Genomic DNA, 21019 nt, shown 5'->3' on the forward strand with positions numbered 1-21019 from the left:
GGGGCTACAGACATGCAATTGTACTGAGCATGTTCAGACTCAAGGCTCCATTTTGTTATCAGTATGCTTTTGGACTGCAATGTTAGCAGTTCGCTTTAGATCTCAGTGGAGGTGGATACAGTATGCTTTTGGATTTCAATGGAAGCAGTTTGCATTTGGACCTATGCAGGAACATTTACTATATGTTTGATTTGAGAAGCAGTGAGTACAGTTATACAGTTTGGACTTTCATAAGATGTATACTTAAAGACTTTTGACTATTAAGAATGATGCTCTGTGTTCTTAACACTGAGAAACTACATCCTATCTATTAGGCTTGGGTGATCCAGATCGTTATTTTCGTTACCCGTTATGCATTCATATTTAAATTAGCTTACGATCCAATATCGAGCTATGCAGGAATAGTGTGAGGAGTAATTAAGAATTTCCCAATTTTTCGTAATTATTTCAGATGTTTGGTGCAAGTTTTAAAAACTCAGTTTCCCTCCCCTCTCCCTGGTTGCAAAGGTTGGCATTCACCCCACTTCCGGGTCCCTGGCCTCCGCTTAAGCGGATCAATTTCCCCTCTCCTCCTGCTGGTCATCTCACCTCGGTCCTCACTCTGGCCTGCATTGGGCAAAGAGGACACAGCAGTTCAGCACTCACAGAAACCTGCCTGGTGCCTGCCTAACCTCCTGCCTTCCTGGGCAGGGGTTAAAACTATTATTATTATTATTATTATTATTATTGAGAAGCATTGTCAAACCGGAATAGAGATTTCCCCCCTCCTCTCTCTCTCTCCTCTCTCCTTCTCCGAGGTTAAAACTATTATTATTATTATTATTATTATTATTATTATTATTATTATTACAAGCCATTTTAAAGCGTTTTAAAGACTGGAGTTTGGTTTTGGTTAGTTGTTAGTTTTATCATCAGCAGTCAACAACAAAAGGAGAGGGAAGCTTCAGAAGTTCTCCCTGTCCCGTTTGGAGGTTTTTTTCGTGTCCGCCATTAACGAATCAATTCGAATATTTACGAAATTTCAGATTAGAAACGCGGGAGCTCTCTAGATACGAAACGAGTTTAGAACCAATTTTTTTCTTGATCGCCCAAGCCTACTATCTATAACTGAACTTAAATAAAAATGTGCCTGCATGCTGAATTAATACAAGATATCTGTGAGTAAACGAGATATGTTAAGTTTTAAAGAAGACTTTGTTTTTTTGTCTCTGAGTGCATATTTTTAAACTAAGAGGTTTCAAGGGAGAGCATATGTTTTGGGCAACTGCAATTTCAATTTCAACTTCAAAGAAACATTTTAAAACTCTGTTGGCTAAGTATATGTTGTTTTTTGTGCAGTGGCATGTCTTTGTCGCTGGCAGTTCAAAGACATGTTTTATCAGTTTAACAGCTGTGTGCCTTTACATGAATGCTTGTGAATATCTTTTTCAAAGGGTTGACTTCTAACAAGGTCACACCTTTCCTTGACTAGAGGTTTTCAAAAGGTGGTATCCAGATGTTCATAGAGATTCATATTTGCCAAAAGGATATGACTTTTTTTTCATTTCAAAAAGGTTATGAATTCCATTTTTCCAAAAGTAGGATACTTTTTCAGAGACTGTATTAATCCAATGAAGGCTACTCAGATCTTTTTTGGAAAAGAGTGGGAGGAAATGTAAGGAAAATAGTAAATGAAGAACACCAATTAATTTGAAAAAAAATGCACAACAGCAAACAAAGGATCCAGCAAGAATTAGCCATTGTTTTAGAGTAAAATGCAATTAAACAATACTTTCCAACTAGAAAGAATGAAGAAAGCAATCCAACAGTCATAAAGTAAAATCAGATCCTCCCTCCCCACAAAGTTTGCCTGGCTCAGTTTGCTGCAAAAACAAACAAACAAACAAAAAAACTAGTAACACAAGAAGATACATTCCTCAGATTTCCTCATATCTTCCTATAAGCAAGCCTACAAAAGAAAAATCAAAGTAACTGTAGTAGTGATTTTCAAAAAGGAATCCGGATGATGAGCATCATTCAGCAAGTATCATAAAAAGCTCATCCTTTGTTTTACAGTATACTTTTCTGTAAAGAACAATGCTGCTTTTGTCATATTGAGTTTTTGCCTCCACAACTACAGGACAGCTATCAGGCTGTGGAAGAAGATTCTGTTCCAGAAGGACATGGATTTTCAAGGTATTCTAAATGAACATCCAGGGTGCCATAGGTCAAACGCAGGACATTTAGAACCTTTTCTTGTATGAGGTCAACTTGTTCTACAGGACAATAGTCATCCAAGCTGGATCTGCAAAGAAATTATAGTACATCAATTCAAGTATCTTGCAAAGAAAACAACATATGTATATAAAAGTTACTTTGGTTATGAAGCTTTGGTCCACTCATTTTATTTAAAATCCATTTATGATGTCAGGTCTCACACAGCCATCCCTTGCTTGAAGAGACACTTGGGCTACAAGCCTAAAAACACATATTTGAACAAGCAAGTCTTATTAAACCCCATGGGACTTACATCTCTGCAGAGGTGCATTAGGTTGCACTACTGGGGTTACAATCAGGAGGCTTTGGGAGTTGATATGGTGCTCCAAGCAGTCATGCCTGCAACATCACCTTGGAGGTGTCTACGGACAACGCTGGCTCTTTGGCTTAGAAATGGAGATGAGCACCAACCCCCAGAGTCTGACGAGACTGGACTTGATGTCAGGGGAAAACCTTTACCTTTACTACCTTCAATCAACATTCAAGGTATCCAGTATATTAACAGAGGTACTCGCAGGAACACCTCAGCAAACGAGAGTCCAAAAATGGCAGGCTAAAACACAGCTTAGTAAAACTCAGTTCCAGCCTAGCTTACCTGTCCAAACATATCTGTCCCTATGAGCCATCTAGGAGTTTAAGATCATCTGGGGAGGCCCTGCTCTCGGTCCCTCCTAATTCACAGGCATGACTGGCAGGGACGAGAGACAGGGCCTTTTCAGTGGTGGCCCCTTGACTGTGGAACTCCCTTCCCTAGGGATATTAAATCAGCCCCTTCCCTCCTGACCTTCCATAGAAAAGTGAAAACATGGCTTTTTGAACAAGCCTTTGGGTACCCAGTGCAATATGAAATTGAATACTGGAACGGCTTAGATGATGTTTCTGGACAACAAGGCTAATATTGAAGGCAGTGGTTTTTTTTAATGGCATCGAATAGCTGCCTATGTTGTAAAGCTGCCTTGGGTCACCTTCGGGCGGGGTAAAAATAATGTAAATAAATAAATAAATAAATAAGCAAAACTCAGAATCTCAATCCATGGCTGATACAGAATGAGAGACCCCCTTTCTGGGCACACAGAGGACTGGGCAATCTGGAAGGTGCTGAACAGACTGTGCTCTGGTACCATGAGATGCAGAAGCAATCTTAAGAAATGGGGCTACAAAGTGGAGTTCATGACATGCGAGTGTAGAGAAGAGCAAATCACAGACCACCTATTACAATGAAGTCTGAGCCCTGCCACATGCACAATGAAGGACCTTCTTATGGCAACACCAGAGACACCCCAAATGGCCAGCTACTGGTCAAAGGACATTTAGTATAATGCAGAGTATTTAACTTTGTTTGTGTTCTTAAATACATTACAAATGTACCCTCAACTCACTTCTGATATGATAAATAGATAAATACCTTAATTTTATCTCAAAGGAGTATTTGCTTAACCTCGAAGCACAGCAAGGTGAAGTTAGACATCTCAGTTGTGTGACTATGTACAACAGTGCAATCTAATGCACACCTGAACATCTGTATATCCCATGAGGTTCAATAATAGACTTACCTATAACTTACCTTTTAAGTTATGTAGAGCTTAGCATTCCTACTTGTACTCTGGCTCACCTTTATCATCATCTTCCGTGGGCAATATTAAAGTCCTTATAACCTTTCAATAGGCTTTGGGTGTCAAAGGCAATAGGCATTTTAATCTATCAATAACTCTGCACTAGTGTTGCTGGCTCTGTCAGCAGTGAAGAACTAGAAGTTTGAAAGAAATTTAATATTGCCAACTGAACAAGATGAAAATGTCAAAAATGGACCTAGTCTTTGCATTACTGAAGGCTTGTTTAGATCCAGAGCTATCAATCTTCCTCAAGTTAAAAACTGGCATACTCAACAGTTCATCACATCACATGTCATTTTCTAATTTATTCTATCATAAAAACATGGAAAAAAGTGTATTAAACTGCAAAAACTTTGCTTATGCGAGTACATTTTGCTATAGTTTTTAAAGACTATATTACAGAGTCACAACCAATTCAACATAATTTGTGGCAGCTACAAAAACGAAGTTTATGGAGTATAACAACTACTTTCAAAATAAGTACCACACAATTAAACAGGAAACAACACTTTCAAACCAGGAACAGATTTTTTTTTTCAAAATTTGTTTCATATACGGGCTATGGATTGTTTGTTAGACTGGCTGTAATTTTTCAATATTTATTTATCTGTAATTAATTCATTTCTTAGCTCGGTTTGCCATCTTATAGTCTTGTAAGCCAGGCATTTCTTTGTTTCACTTTAATTGTGACCGGAAGCTACAAGCCACCTTCACTAGCAGTGGTTTATAACTGCCTTGTTTCTACAAAGCTAAATGAAGAATATTGCAGGTTCAGATGATGCAGAAAGCCACAATTAATCAAAAACAGAAAGAGACAATCCCGGACTCCTCCTTGAAACTACAGTTTGAAAAAGAAGGAAGGTCTTAAGTCTGCCTAAAGACCTCATCACAATAGAGAATGAATCCACTTTAAATCCGGTTGCTGCCTCCTGCAGAATTTTGGGGTTTGTAGTTTAGGAAGGAGCCTTTAACAGCTACACTAAACTACAAACTCAAAAATTCTGCAGGAGACAGCAACCAGATTTAAAATGGATTCATTCTCTAGTGCAGTGGTTCTCAACCTGGGGTCTCCAGATGTTTTTGGCCTACAACTCCCAGAAATCCAAACAGCTGGTAAACTAGCTGGGATTTTTAGGAGTTGTAGGCCAAAAACATCTGGGGACCCCAGGTTGAGAACCACTGCTCTAGTGTGATGAAGTAGTAAATTGTTGTTTGAAATGTGTAATCTTGTAGTTCAGTGTTATGTGGAAACAATGGCTGGAATTCAATATTGCAGTTACAAATGTGCAACTTTTAACTTACAAATGCGCAACTGCTCCATATTTGTAAAATGTCCTCCTAAGCATACTTTACTGGCATCAGGCAAGCAGACAGTGATTCTGTTCTCCTGGTAACTGGATTACAGTAGGATGACATTTCCACTTACTCCCCATCAGGGAGCAAGGCTATGATGAGGATCTGTACTAGAGGTCTTGCTTCTGATTATTACAGCCTTGCTGACTGGAAGAACAGGCATGGAAACACATCTTTCTGCACCCTGATAATAAAATCATAGAATTGGAAGAGACCACAAGGGCTATCCAGTCCAACTTCCTGCCATGCAGAAACATTGCAATCGGAATGGACCTCCATCTCTCTTTGAATTGCTGCTACTTGGTAAATACTGTTTAGTTAATTATACAAAACTATGGCGGCGATGTAGATTTCTGGTTTAACTCACTATGTCCACACTGCTCTATATCCCAGGATCTGATCCCAGATTATCTCCTTATCCCAGATTATCTGGTAGTGGAGACCTATATAATCCAGTTTAAAGCAGATAATCTGTGATCAGAATCTGGGATATAGAGCAGTGTAGATCCAGCCTAAGCCAAACCAGTAATTCTACTGTGATCACATCTATCCCCAAAGAACGTATAACTGAAAGAACCACATTGACTGTAGCTGCACACGACCGGTTGGCTGTGACCTCTTTAAGCATATTGTGCTGGAAATCAGAATGCATCCCCACTCAAACTTACCGGGCTATTGTCACAAGTGTTGGTTTTGGTAGGTTTCTCAAGACATGCTTTACAGATTGTACAAGACCATCAATCTCTTTTTCAGTGCTAACATGATGAGGAATCTCTGAATAGTCACAGGTAAGTCCAGCCTGATGGACCTGGGGGAAAATAAAGCCTGATGTAAAGGAAGTTATCATGGCATTACCCCAAAGTAGCACAGAAGCCAACATAAAATACAGAAGAAAACATCCTTAAGAATATGAATGGATTTCAAACTGAACATTCACATTGTTCATTTGTTACACTTGTGTTTCCCAAATGGTAACTCTAAGGCAGTGGTTCCCAATATCTTTGGTCCTCCAGATGTTTTGGACTTCAGTTCCTACAATTCCTAACAACTGGTAAACTGGCTGGGATTTCTGGGAGTTGAAAGCCAAACACCTGGAGGACCACAGCTTGGGAACTACTGCTCTAAGGCAACCCCATCACAAAGTTTTCTTGGCAAGATATGTTCTTAGGGACAAATCTGAGTACCATTGCCTTCCTCTGAGGCTGAGAGAATGTGCTTGCTCAAGGTCACCCAATGGTCACCCAATGGGTTTACATTGCTAACCAGGATTTTAAGCCCTGATCTCCCAGAACTCTAAGAGTTCATCACTCAAACCTTAATTTTTTTGTGACTTCCAAAAATAGCTAATATGCAGGATGCGAGTGCTACATAGCAACAAAACAGTTTAGAAATCCTGCCAAATAAAACAGATTTACCATCTCATAGTCAGGGGTTTCCATTCGATTTTTCAAGCTATGCACCAGCTGAAGTAGATTTTTCATCCTGTGGAGAAAACATACATAAACCCCAAATTCAGCAGTTAATTTCATATGAAACAGATTAATGAGAGTGTGAGGAATAGGATTAAGAAGAATGACATACGGCAGGGTTTTACTTCATAGTTTATGCCATTTTGCAAACTGTGAAATATTCCCTCCCCACCCTTGCTCCTGGCTTCACTGAAACATAGTGTGTTTTCTGTGGGATGTCAAGTATAGGACTTCAATTATTTTAATACCTGGTTTCAAAAAAGTTAGGTCCATGGCATTTAGATGTCTGATTAAAATAATGGCTGTAGGATGCAAAAAGTAGTCTCCTTTCTGGAGGAGCTAGGCAGAGCCTCGCCTTGCTCTCTTTTCCCAGCAGACAAGACTTAATTTTAACGTGTGAGTAGGGAAGGGCCCTCTGGTGGTGAGTTAAACTGCTGAGCTGCTGAACTTGCTGACCAAAAGATTGGTGGTTCGAATCTGGTGAGAGGGGTGAGCTCCTGCTGTTAGCTCCAGCTTCTGCCAACCTAACACTTAAAAAAATGTGAGTAGATCAATAGGTATCGCTTCTGCGGGAAGGTAATGGGGCTCCATGCAGTCATGCTGGCCACATGACCTTGAAGGCATCTACGGACAATGTCAGTTCTTTGGCTTAGAAATGGAGATAAGCACCGCCTTCCAGAGTCAGACACGACTGGACTTAATGTCAAAGAGAAACCTTTACCTTTACTGGGGAAGCTTCTTTATATGGTGTGTGTTTTATTCAGTTTTTTAAATGAATGTCTTAAAAATATATTGTTTAATGTGGGGATTTTAAATTGTTTGTACAACTGTATTGTTAAGATTGTTTTTGGAAGCCACCTTGAATCCCTCTCTGGAAGAAAGTCAGCATACAAAGCTTCCCCAGTAAATGAAATCAATAAATAAAGCAGATGATGATGGTGCATGTATGTCGTGTATTCATATCGAATTCTTGCTGGGATTCATCAGCTTGCTGAACTCTGAGCTTAGAAATGTTACTTTTTTGGACTACAATTTCCAGAATTCCCCAAGAACCATGACCACTTATTATTCTGGTTCCGGCCCAAGCTATCTATCTGACCGCATCTCTGCCTATGAACCCACCAGGACTTTGAGATCTTCCGGGGAGACCCTGCTCTCGATCTCGCCTGCTTCTCAAGCTCGGCTGGCGGGGACGAGAGATAGGGCCTTCTCGGTGGTGGCTCCTCGGCTGTGGAACGCCCTTCCTACGGACATTAGACTAGCGCCATCTCTAATGGTATTCCACAAAAAGGTGAAGACCTGGATGTTTGTGCAGGCGTTTGAGTAATTTAGTGCAATTTGGTAATGGAACATAGGAATGGAACAATGGACGACGAACCTGGACTACGCTTGGATGATGAGAAGATTGGGTACGGTTGTTTTTTTGTAATAATTGTGCATTGTAATTGCTTATTGGTAATTTATGGATAATGTGTTAAGTCAATTGTTATATGTTGTATGGAACCACTGCTGTTTCTACCGTTTTTACTGTTTGTGAACCGCTGTGAGTCGCCTTCGGGCTTGAGATACAGCGGTATATAAGCAAAGTAAGTAAGTAAATAAATAAATAAATAAAACTGCAAAAATGAGCTTGTCCCAAGATCTGCCTGCTCCTTTTCCAGGTAAGCGTTCCACTGCAAACAATACATTACTCCTCCATATCACTTCCACATCACGCAACATCACCACGTGCTAAAATATCTGTTTACAATAACCATGGCTGAGAAGTCGGGGCTCACACAGTTACTGTACCCAGGATGTGCAGCCCATCTTTGCAAGTTCTCTTCCGTGTCGTCATCACACAAATCTGCAAAAACTGCCTCTAGATCCTCTAGCTGGCGGATGCGATTCTCAACACAGTCAAGCAAGTCTTCCTTTAAAAGAAAAAAGACAAAAGAATCCTAAGCAATCTCAACATTCTTTAACTCCAGGTTTAGTTCTACGGTTGAGAAAAGGATCATCTTGTAAGCTCTGCTCAGGTGGGCCATGTTTTTGTTTTGGTGGATGTTGACTTCCCTGCACTGTGGTGCTCTCTGGAATAACTTTTGAGGTAGAGATGGGAAGTGAGAGAAGGAAATCAAAATGATGTGTACAGTAAAACCTCCATATCATCAGAACTGGTTCCCACAACTTCATTTACCTGCATCTAACAAATTATGACCTCTTTAGTCATTCATCCTGCCTGATTCTATGATAGCTAACTCTGAGACCAAAGTATGATTGAAATCCATTGATGTTAAGTTTATATTTGAACTTTGAAATGCTACTGATTGTAATAACATTGGGACCAGGATCCTGTGGCACACATTTACAGGTCTCATTTAGAGATCTTCATGTCCAACGCTATATACTCTTGCACATGAATGGCAAATTGGGGGAGGGGGATACAACATGCCCCTTTGGTAAAGAATTTGGTTTGTTTGAATGAGATTCAAAATACTTCAGTTTCAGTGGCTCACTCTCAAAAGAAGAACATAATACAGAAACCTCTCATTTAAAAAATGCCACAGAATCCAAAAACGTTTAGTACAAAAAGATACATGTGAAGAGGATTTGAAAGCTCCTTTTTCCAGTTTTGCCTCAGGGGATGAACATTTTATTTGGTCAAATTCACACTCCATATACATTGCATTAATGTGAATTCTGATAAAATAATCTCCAATGCACTGCTGCAGTCAGGAAATTGCCTGGAAATCAATCACTCCTTTGCTCTTCAAATCCCTGCACTCCTCAAAACACTATCTTACAGATTTTCTGCCAGAAACAAAATGAATTACTCCAGTCCATCATCCTTTTGTGCACAACAGGAAATACCAACCTCTGATGAATTGCTGTTAGGCTTCTTAAAACTGTACAATTCTTGCAAAATCTTGTATTCTTCCTATTGGTAACCAAAACAAGAGAAGACATTAAAACACAATAGGTATATGTCTTCAACTGCCGAGGCTTTTTCTTCTTTTTACTGCTTTCCCTGTTGTTATTGTAGTGTGCCTTCACTGTTGATTTGTAGAAGTGTGTCTGCAGTAACTAAACAAAAGTGAAATTAGGAACTAACCTAAGAATTCTATTATAGCCGATTCTTCTGTATCCAAGAGCTCCAAGGCCACCTGCAGGAGATAAGGCAAACAGCAAGTGCATCCAGAATTCCACTTGAGGAGAAAGTTGTCATATAAAATCTGCCAATCCATAACTCTTTGGAGCAATCTTATGCCCTAGAGCAGGGGCCCTCAAACTAAGGCTTGGGGGCCGAATACGGCCCTCCAAGGTCATTTACCAGGCCCTCACTCAGGGTCAACTTAAGTCTGAAACTACTTGAAAGCACAACAATCCTATCTCATCAGCCAAAAGCAGGCCCACACTTCCCATTGAATTACTAATAAGTTTATTATTAATAAGTTTAAGTGAAGACATCTGCCCTTGCGCTATGCTACTCTGCTGCTGAGTATGCATGCCCGGTGTGGAACGCATCTCGTCACGCTAAAACAGTGGATGTGGCTCTTAACAAGACATGCCGCATTATCACAGGATGTCTGTGCCCTACACCACTGGAGAAATTACACTGTCTAGCCGGTATTGCACCACCTGACATCCGCCGGGAAGTAGCAGCCAATAGTGAAAGGACCAAGGCAGAGACATCTCCAGCTCATCCCTTGTTTGGGTATCAGCCAGCATGTCAACGACTTAAATCAAGAAATAGTTTTCTAAGATCTATAGACACACTCGCTGGAACACCCCAGCAAGTGAGAGTCCAAAAGTGGCAGGCTCAAACCCAGAACCTCAATCAATGGCTGATACCAAATGAGAGACTCCCCCCTGGGCACACAGAAAACTGGGCGACTTGGAAGGCGCTGAACAGACTGCGTTCTGGCACCACGAGATGCAGAGCCAATCTTAAGAAATGGGGCTACAAAGTGGAATCCACGACATGCGAGTGTGGAGAAAAGCCAAGCACTGACTACCTGCTGCAATGCAACCTGAGCCCTGCTACATGAACAATGGAGGACCTCCTTGCGTCAACACCAGAGGCACTTCAAGTGGCCAGCTACTGGTCAAAGGACATTTACTCAACTACCAAGCTTGCAAATTCTGTGTTTTGTTTGTCCGTTTGTTTGTTTTGGTTAAAAATGTAATACAAATGTCTGGTTGCTGATGACACGATAAATAAATAAGTTTATATTTGTTAAAATTGTTCTTCATTTTAATTATTGTACTGTTTTAAAGTGCTTTTGCACTACAAATAAGATATGTGCAGTGTGCATAGGAATGCATTCACTTTTTTTTTCAAATTATAATCTGGCTGGCCCATGCTGCAGATACAATAATATCTGCACTATGCAGTGGTGATTGGCACACTGGGTGCAGTGCCTAAAGACCTTGGCCTGCACTTAAACACAATCGGTGCTGACAAAATTACCATCTGCCAGCTGCAGAAGGCCACCTTACTGGGATCTGCATGCATTATTCGCCGATACATCACACAGTCCTAGACACTTGGGAAGTGCCCGACGTATGATTCAATTCAACAGCCAGCAGAGTGTCTGCTATGGACTCATCTTGTCGTGTTTCAAATAATAATAATATTTTTTTAAAAATAATCTGGCCCTGCAACAGTTTGAGGGACGGTGACCTGGCCCTCTGTTTAAAAAGTTTGAAGACCCCTGCCCTGGAGGAAAGAACTGGGTCCTATCTGTTTAAGATACTGGAGAACTGATTTCAATTATAGTAAACATTGGAAGGAACTTCTAGACATTAAAAGACAGTTCTGCAATGGTACTAATTTTATAGAAGTGGTGGGGTCTCTTTCTCTTGCTGTCTTCAAGAGGAGACTTAACAGATATTGCTGGGGTGATTTACTTCAATTCTTACACTGAGCAAAGGGGTGGACTCAATTGTTTTATGAAGGGTGGGGGATATTTTCCCCCTATATCCCTTCCCTTGACCATGACAATTCTGCAAGCAGAAATGGAAGTGATGCCATGTCACTTCTGTTTTCATTTTTCAGCTGATTTCTTACTTTTGGGGAAGGGATTTAAGATCACTGAGAGTAGTTATGGCAAACCCATCAGCCAGGCCTGCACAACCTGTGGTCTTCCAGGTGTTTGGGATTCCAGCTTCCAATGACCTAGCTAGTTGTTCAATGGTCATGAATTCTGGGAGCTGAAGTCAAAAACACTTAGAGGATTGCAGATTGTGCAGGCCAGCATTGCATGGTGTTTTGAGGTGAAAATGTTTGCCTGTCAAAAATTAGAAGTGAAACTTGAGGGTTTGGGGGGGGGGGGTCCTCTAAGGGAGTCAAATGTGGCCTATAGACTGGTCTGTCTATGTCCCCTTTGACAAAAGATCACGTGATTAACCATCACAGCTTGATAGTTACCTGAGTGTATATTTCTTTAAAAGGATTCTTCACGGAAAAGAAATCCAAGTCAATGTCTAAAACAAAAGCACTGCCTTTTTGCAAGACTTGGAGAATGTCTTTGACCAGCTCTGTCGTCTGGCAAGTGTGATTCCCAAAGGAACAGGATGCAGAAGAATCCTGAACATCCACAGTTTTCTCATGGCCAAGCCTTGTTTTTTCCAAGCCTTCTGTCTCCACATCTGGACAGCTGTGGGCAAGGAGGAACCCATCATCCTTTGATGATGAGGCAACGTTGGCGTTTGCTGTACTGGGCTCACTCAACTTGAGCTTCTTTGCTGACGACAGAGGATGGCTTTCTTCCTGGCTGTCTGAAGATCTGGAAGGATTCACCAGGCGGACGCTCAGATGCAAAGACTTCTCATTTTCAAGCTGATCAGCAGGGACATAGAGCCCGTCAGAAAGGAAATAATTGTCAGAGCTTGTGACCCTGGAATAAAAATATATCTTAGCATGGATGGCACATATTTCAAGAACAGATGCAAGGTATTAAAATGCTTTAATACTTATTAATGCTAATAAGAGCATTGACCCTTTGGAAATGGAAATATTCCTTCATTCCCTTTATTCTAGCATTGAAAAGAGTGGGACATCAAAAACCATTCACAACCAGAATTATTGAATTTGCTGTGCCTGAATGCCCTTGGTCACTTGGCTCTGTTTCTTAGTTCAAACCACTACTTTGATGAATGAAATTTGAGTATTTATGAGTGTAGTAGAACTCTTACTTGGGAGGCAATGGCCACATTTTGATCTCCTCTTAGTAGCCATATCCCCAGATAAGACTTGTTAGAACAGACAATCTTGTTTTGTTTTCTATCTGAAGCAATGAAGAGTTTCTGCTTCAAAAGGGGCTGTTTCTGTTGCTTCATAAAGAACCTTATTAATTTCACTGTGAAAATTACTCCACGTGTTCCTTTGTTATTTATATGTGTAATGTGGCATTGAATCTTGGCATACCTGTAAGCCAGTTTGAGTCCGTTTCGGGGTGAGAAAAGCGGGGTAGAAATATAGTAAATAAAATAATAAATTTATTATAATTCCATTATATATTGCTATTTGATTGACTTGTTATCATTAGGCAAATATAGATCTATGGAATGACTGGATTATATGAATCGGAAAATGATTTTAGTAAGGAGATGCTAAGGATTTATGTTTTTATTGGTTTTGTATGGTTTTTATATTATTTGCTAAATGTTTTAAAATTGTATTTGGGAGTGATCCTGGACTCATCGTTGAGCCTAGAGCCCCAGGTTTCAGCGGTGGTCAGGGGAGCTTTTGCACAATTAAAACTTGTGCGCCAGCTGCGCCCGTACCTTGGGAAGTCTGACTTGGCCACGGTGGTCCACGCTTTCGTTACATCCCATTTAGATTACTGCAACACTCTCTACGTGGGGTTGCCTATGAAGACTGCCCGGAAGCTCCATCTAGTCCAAGGTGCAGCAGCCAGAATGCTAACACGAGCAGGGTACAGGGAGCATACTACTCCTCTGTTGCGCCAGCTCCACTGGCTGCCAATTAGCTTCTGAGCACAATTCAAAGTGCTGGTGTTAACCTATAAAGCCCTAAACGACTCCGGCCCTGTTTACCTGTCCGAACGTATTCTTCCCTATGAACCATCTAGGTTGTTAAGATCGTGCTCTCGGTCCCACCGGCCTCTCAGGCGCATCTGGTGGGGACGAGGGACAGGGCCTTCTCAGTGGTGGCCCCTCGACTCTGGAACTCTCTCCCACTGGAGATCAGAACTGTCCCCTCCATTCTGTCATTCAGAAAACGGGTGAAAACCTGGCTATGGGGTTTGGCTTTCGACGAGTGAATCAATATTTCTGTGATTGGATAGATGACGATGAATGATGGACAATGAATTCACTATGACGACTGACCATAGTTATTATGTGGTTGCATTTTGCTGTTATAACATTTTAATTGAATATATTATATGATGCTTTTAATTATTACTATGTGATTTTATTGTTGGAAACTGGCCCGAATCCACCGATAGAGGGGAGAAGACTGGTATACAAAATTGCTAAATAAATAATAATAAATAAATATTTTATGTTGTTGGCGGCATCAAATTGTGCTGACTGTAAATCGTCTTGAGTCACCTTTGGGCTGAGAAAGGCGGTACATAAATACGGCAAAATAAATAAATAAATAAATAAATAAGCTAAGTTGTAATTATTCACCCTGGGATCATAATGAAAAAAGGCAGAAGAAGCATCTTTTTAAAAACCCACTTGCTTTATTTGCTCGATGGAGGGAAAATGGAATAGAACTATAACACTTACTTAGGAGTAAGCTCTGTTAGGATGACTTATTACTGAGTGAGCACACATAGAACTGTACAAGTGAAATGAGCAAAATACAGTAATGTGTGGCCTGAGGTGGGAAAACGAGCTAGCAGTTCTACTAAAATTAGTTAGAAAACATTTATGAGAAAATGGAAGCAGACAAGAATAGCGAAACACACATCAGATCTAACTCTTTGCACTCTGCTAGGCGTATGCTGTACCCTGAGTGCCTTGTAAGCTGTCCCGAGTCCATTAAAGGAGATGGTGGCGGGATATAAATAATGATGATGATGATGATGATGATGATAATAATAATAATAATAATAATAAGGCAAACACATATTTACCTGATTGTTGTGGTGGAAGTGTCTTTACCCACTAAAAAATGATGGGTCCCTTCTTCAATTTGTTGAGCCCACACTGGATGTAACCATATCACTTGTGAAAAATGGCCAGCATAAACAGCAGGCATGATCCAGTTCTCAATACTTAGCTCACTGTAAAAGAACACAAGGTTGCATGCACTGAAAGGAATGCTGCTGTCAAAAGACATGGGCTGGCATATCACATCGTCACAATACATTTGCACATCTCAAAAGCAAAGGCCAGTATACAATATGAGTATACAATAAATGTGGGAAATACGAGTATACAATAAATGTGGGACAAGTACATGAGCAAACAGTAGGAAAAAAATTGAAACTTTTGTGATCAGCAATCTAAGGGTGAATCTACACTGTAGAATTAATGGTTTGGCTTTACTTTAACTGCCATGGGTTTTCTATTCTTTTCTATGGCACACAGCAAACAGAGGAATTGATCAGCAACTGAATGTACTAGCGAGGTTTGGGGAGAATTAACCATAATTTATAGGAATTGAAGGTACTGAGATGTATAGTTCACCTGCAATCTAAGAGCACTCTGAACTCCACCAACAATGAACCTGGAACTAACTTGGCACATAGAGTCCCCATGACCAAACAAAAAATACTGGAGGTCTTTGGAGGGAATCTATAGAAGTTGTAGTTCACCTACATCCAAAGCACACTATGAACCCAAACAATGATGGATTTGGACCAAACTTAGTACACAGAACCCCTATGACTAACTCAACCTACTGGAGGGATTTGAGGGGAATGATTCACCATAGTGGGAGTTGTAGTTTACCCTACAGCCAAAGAGTACACTGAACCCCACCAATGATGCATCCAGAGCAAAACTGCCCAACATAACTTTAAGTACTGATAGAGTGTTTTTGGGTTAACCTGGCATGATTTAAGTTGTAGTTCACCCACAACCTTATGTATTTTGTGTAATTTAAAATTTGACCTTTTCAAATAATCCGGACAATGCTAGGTACCCAAGCTAGTAGAATTTAAAAATAAGGCAAATGCAAACACATATGAATATAATATAATATAATATAATATAATATAATATTATATATATATATATATATATATATATATATATATATATATATATATAATTTAATATTTGTATCATGAGCGTAAAACTTAAAATATTACATTATAATTCTGTGATGTTGGGTTGGTCCAGAAATGAAGCAAGACATCAAAGGCAAAGGAAACCACACTCTTTACTTCCTGTATGCATAAAAATCTAGTGTATGAACAATCAGATCACAGGATCCTACCTAAACAGAGCTTCTTTGTCAAACACTGTGTCTGCAGGCATATTCACTGGGATGAGAAGATCTGGGTGAGAATCCAAATGGACAAAGCTGATGTTGCAGGCAGGAAGGTGCTTCGAACCAATGCCTCGGTAAATGAAAGGAAGAACCTAAAATAACAATGATACACAAGCATTTAAATCGAGGCAAAGACAGATTATAGAGAGCTGGGCCAAAAATCAACCAAACATTCCAACAGGAAGAATTGTATAGTACTATGCTTATGCAGAAAAAAACACCTGGCTTTACAACAGTACATGTAAAAAAGATATTGGAGTCTTAGTAGACCACAAGCTGAATATGAGGCAATAGTGTGAAGAAGCAGCAGCTTAAAAAGCCAATGCAATTCTAGGCTGCATCAATAGGAGCATAGTGTCGAAATTTGGGGGAAGCCATGTTGCCTCTGATCATACCTCGCCTAAAATACTGTGTGCAGTTTTGGGCATCAAAAAGGATATTGACAAGCTAGAATGTGTCCAGAGAAGTGTGATCAAAATAGCAAAAGGTCTGGAAGCCGAGCACCATTTGGAGTGACTTATACAGAGTTGGATATATTTAGCCTGGAGAAGGAAAGGTTAAGGGATGACATAACAACCAAGTCTAAATATTTGAAAAGGTGTCATGTTGAAGTTAGAGCCAGCTTATATTTCAGTGTCCCAGATATGAAGCAATGCATTCAAACTGAAAGAGATTCCACCTAAATATTAGGAAGAGCTGTTAGTGGAATATATTGCTTCAGAGTGTGGTAGACTCTCCTCTTCTGGAGGTTTTTGAACAAGACGCTGGGTGGCCATCTGTTGGGACTGCTTTGATTGGGTGTGTCTACATAGATGTTGGAATGGATGGCTCTTGGTGTCTCTTCCAACTCTATGATTCTATGATAAACTGTTATTGAGAAAGAGGGAGTCAATTGAGAAGAGCAACCGGCCACCAGCTCAACATGACAGTGAGATAGTGAATTCACTTCAGGCATTAAACTAACCTTTAAGGCAACTATCCAATGTGCTGAACCTTGCATAAAATATATTAAGTCACTTGGAGAGCCCCATTAAAACTAGCTGAAACCTCAAGTGGGTTTGCCACCTTGCAGACATGTGAGCTACCCACCACCACAAGAGGTAACTCAGCGTGCATTTTTACAGCCCAGTCTGTGTATATGTGTTTTGTGTGTGTGTATATGTGTATATGTATGTGTTTGCATATATGTGTGTGTGTGTGTGCATATATATATGGTTTTGCGCATGCGTTGTAATGTTGTTGTTTTTTGGCATTTTAAGTCTCTTCTGCTGTGTTTTTCAGTGTTTTTAATTAGTGATGGTCACTCATTGGCCTGATAGGTGTATTGTGTCCAAATTTGGTGTCAATTCGTCCAGTGGTTTTTGAGTTATGTTAATCCCACAAATGAACATTACATTTTTATTTATATAGATCAACCCAGTTTGACACCATTTTAACTGCCATGTATCATTTCAAATGGTCTTTGGTTGGAGTCCTGGTGCCTCACAATCTACAGGATTCCATAGCATTGTGCCATGGCAGTTAAAATGGTGTCAAACTGGAATAACTACGCAGTGTAAATGCACCCTAGGAATTCTTAGGGCCCTTTCGCACAACCATATAACCCAGAATATCAAAGCAGAAAATCCCACAATGTCTGCTTTGAACTGGGTTATCTGAGTCCACAGTGCCACATATTCCAGTTCAAATAAAAAAATGTGGGATTTTATCCAGGTATGTGGAAGGGGCCTTACTATAACCTTACTGCAGCCTATTCCTACACATTGTTACACATAAAGAGCAACTCCCAATAAAAAAGTTGCTGAATGCCACCAATGTCCACAAATTTGTTAGCAACAACGTGAAGTATTTACACTGGATTTTGTAGGAGATGGATTCAAAGGGCCCTGCCCTAAAGTTCCAATGAATGGTTGAAAATGTCAAAACTTTTTTTTTAATTCCCAAAAAACAGTAGATGTATGAATATTTCTGAAAGTTGTGGGGAACCATCACCTATTATCTTGTGTCATTGTACAGAAAATTCAAGCAGATTGCTCTTGTGGTTTTTTTAAGTTGTTTATAAAAACTTTGAAAATTCCCCAAAAATCCATAGATGAGTGAAACCTTCTGAAATTTGGTGAGCTAACAGTGCCAAATATGTTCTGCCACGGCAGCACGTTTCATTCCATTAGCTTTAAAAATGAGGGAGATAGGAGCCCATGAACTTTCTCCAATTTGAGTAATTACATGCAATTACAGTAACGGAAAAGAAATGAAATTCCGTTACTCACGTTATAGTAACGATTTTTCCCCAGTAAGAATACTTTGGAAACACTTTAGAAACGAAATGCCAGTTTTGTAATGACTTTTGAGCCATTTTTTTTAATGGATCGCACATCCCTAATTAAATAATAGTTGACACCACTGTTATGGCTCAACACTATGGAATCCTGGGATTTGCTACTTCATCACACTAGAGAAAGAATAATAACAACACTTTATTTATATTCCGCCCTTCTCACTCCGAAGGGGACTCATGGCGGATCACAGCACACATACATGGCAAATATTCAATACACAAACAGACAGAACAGAAAGGAGGTGTTATCGACTCAGTGTCCAGCTGTTTTTGGTGCCAAGAAAAGTGAGTCCAACCACAGGGGGTGCTGTTGCTCCATTTGCTATGACAAAGAGCTGTCAGAACTTCCTCCTTCCTCTTTGGTTGCCCAGCATTTTCTAATATTCTTTCCTTATGGCACCGTAAAACACCTCCCCCACTTTTAGCAGTACCTAATTTCTCTAATTACACCGAAAGCTGTTTCTGAACTGCTTAGGTAAACAGTGAGCTAGGCTGACAGTCGACCGCTCACACCGACCTGAGGCTTTGAACTTGCAACCTTTGGGTTAACAGATCTTATAGTTGCTGGTGATTTACCAGCTGTGCTAAGCCGCCTGGGTGATAGTATGATAGCTGGATCCGGAAGCTCCGAGCATTACGGAGATGCCACAAAGGTGAGTGTGAATAAGGGAAGGGGGGGGCAGGAGTGAGAATGGGGAGAGAGAAGTAAGGATAGAAAGGAGGGGATGCTTTGGGTAAGGTTTAGGACAAGGTTTAGGGTTTGGGTTAGGGTTATAGTAAGGTTAGAGGTTTCAGTTAGGGTATGGTTTAGGGTTAGGGTAAGGTTTTGGGTTTGCGTAAGGATTAGAGTAAGGGCTTAGACTTATGCTGCTGTTAGGGTTTCACCATTAAAGAACTTGGTGATAGTATGATAGCTGGGTCTGGAAGCTCCCAGCATTACGGAGATGCCACAAAGACGGGTGGGGAAAAGGGAAGAGAGGGGGTGGAGTGAGAGCAGGGAGAGCGAAGGAAGGATAGAAAGGAGGGGACGCTTAGGGTAAGGGTTAGAGCAGGGTTTGGGGTTTGGGTTAGCGTAAGGGTTAGGATAAGGGTTAGGATAAGGCTTAGGGTTATGGTAAGGGTTTGGATAAGGGGTTAGGCTAAGGCTTACGGTATGGTTCAGGGTTAGGGTTTGGGTAAGGTTTAGCGTAAGAGGTTAGGCTTAGGGTTTGGGTAAGAGGTTAGGCTTAGTCTTACGGTATGGTTCAGGGTTTGGGTAAGGGTTAGGGCAAGGGGTTAGGGTTAGGTTAAGAGTTTAGGCTTAGGCTTATGATATGGTTCAGGGTTAGGGTAAGGGGTTTGGGTTAGGGTAATGGTTTAGGCTTATGGTATGGTTCAGAGTTAGGGTTTGGGCTTAGACTTCCGGTACGGTTCAGAGTTAGAGTTTCACCATTAAAGAACTCTTACATTCCTTCTATATTATCTGCCTCCGGCCTGGCTTACATTAGCTAAGTCTTTCTTGCGCAAACAGCGCTCCTGAAGGAGCGATGCGGCATCTTGCACGGAGCTTCCAGACCCAGCTATCTTACTATTACCACCTCTGGTGGCACAGTGGGTTAAACCCCTGTGCCGGCTGGACTGAAGACCTACAGGTTGTAGATTCGAATCAGGGGAGAGTGTGGATGAGCTCCCTCTATCAGCTCCAGCTTCTCATGTGGCGACATGAGAGAAGCCTCTGACAAGGATGGTAAAACATCAAAAACATCCGGGCGTCCCTTGAGCAACGTCCTTGCAGACAGCCAATTCTCCCACACTAGAGATTTTCAAGCAAAATTCTCAAGCTGCATCATTTTATATTAATTAAATCATAAACACCATAATTAAACAAAGAATAGAACTTTGGACACATGTATAAAATCATGCAGTTTCTCAAGTCACTCCTGATACGACAAAATAAACAAACAAACAAACAAATAAATAATAAGCAACCACCTCCTGCCCAATGAATCCCCTCTAAATCCGGTTTCTGCCTCCTGCAGAATTCTGGGGTTTGTAGTTTAGTGATGCTGTTAAAGAGTCCTCCCTAAACTACAAATCCCAGAATTCTTCAGGAGTCAGGAGGAGGTAGCAACCAGATTTAAAGTGGAATCATTCTCTAGTGTGATGAGATCCTAACAGTGAGGTATCATAGCATTCTTTTGGGAAACAGTAGCTTGTCAAGTGACAACCATCTCCATGGCAGCTGAAGCGGTGTGGATGCCCCCTGAGTCACTGCTGAAGTCAGAAGTGGGGTCAAAGGGCCCTCATTCCGCTTGCAGTAAGCAGTCGCGCAGTGCTTACGTCGTGATGGTCCTCCACCACCCAGACCGGCAGCGCTGTGTAGAGCCTCCGCGAGCTCCCCGCCCCGCCTTCTTCCTCCTCCTCGCCGCTCATCTCGAACGCTCGAAGACCCAAAACCGAACGCTGCGGCCGGTAACGTTCCAAGGCCCGGGCGCCGGCAGCCTTCCGGGGGGAAGCCTCTCGAGGTGACACAGGCGGCAGGCATGGTGGG

General features: G+C 40.9%; 1 protein-coding gene across 1 annotated transcript; it reads right to left on the minus strand.

Annotated features, from left to right (window-relative positions):
• Positions 1-1721: 1721 nt before the first annotated feature.
• Positions 1722-20999, minus strand: C4H5orf22 (chromosome 4 C5orf22 homolog). The gene is made up of 9 exons (XM_060774695.2): positions 20809-20999; positions 16098-16243; positions 14788-14937; positions 12105-12573; positions 9549-9611; positions 8483-8604; positions 6638-6704; positions 5891-6030; positions 1722-2284 (listed from the first exon to the last, which is right to left on the minus strand). Exons 1-9 carry the CDS (start codon positions 20899-20901, stop codon positions 2128-2130), a joined length of 1407 nt encoding a protein of 468 aa, XP_060630678.2. The 5' UTR covers positions 20902-20999; the 3' UTR covers positions 1722-2127.
• Positions 21000-21019: the final 20 nt, after the last annotated feature.

The sequence above is a fragment of the Anolis sagrei genome, chromosome 4 (genome assembly GCF_037176765.1).
Source record: "Anolis sagrei isolate rAnoSag1 chromosome 4, rAnoSag1.mat, whole genome shotgun sequence".
NCBI lineage: Eukaryota > Metazoa > Chordata > Lepidosauria > Squamata > Dactyloidae > Anolis > Anolis sagrei.

Excerpts from the sequence above, each read along its gene's own strand:
- C4H5orf22 (XM_060774695.2), bottom strand. The coding sequence starts at position 20,901 with ATGAGCGGCGAGGAGGAGGAAGAAGGCGGGGCGGGGAGCTCGCGGAGG. Across the intron at positions 12,574-14,787 it reads ACTTCCACCACAACAATCAG|GGTCACAAGCTCTGACAATT; the intron begins GTAAATATGTGT and ends TTTTTATTCCAG. Across the intron at positions 8,605-9,548 it reads CTAACAGCAATTCATCAGAG|GAAGACTTGCTTGACTGTGT; the intron begins GTTGGTATTTCC and ends TTTCTTTTAAAG.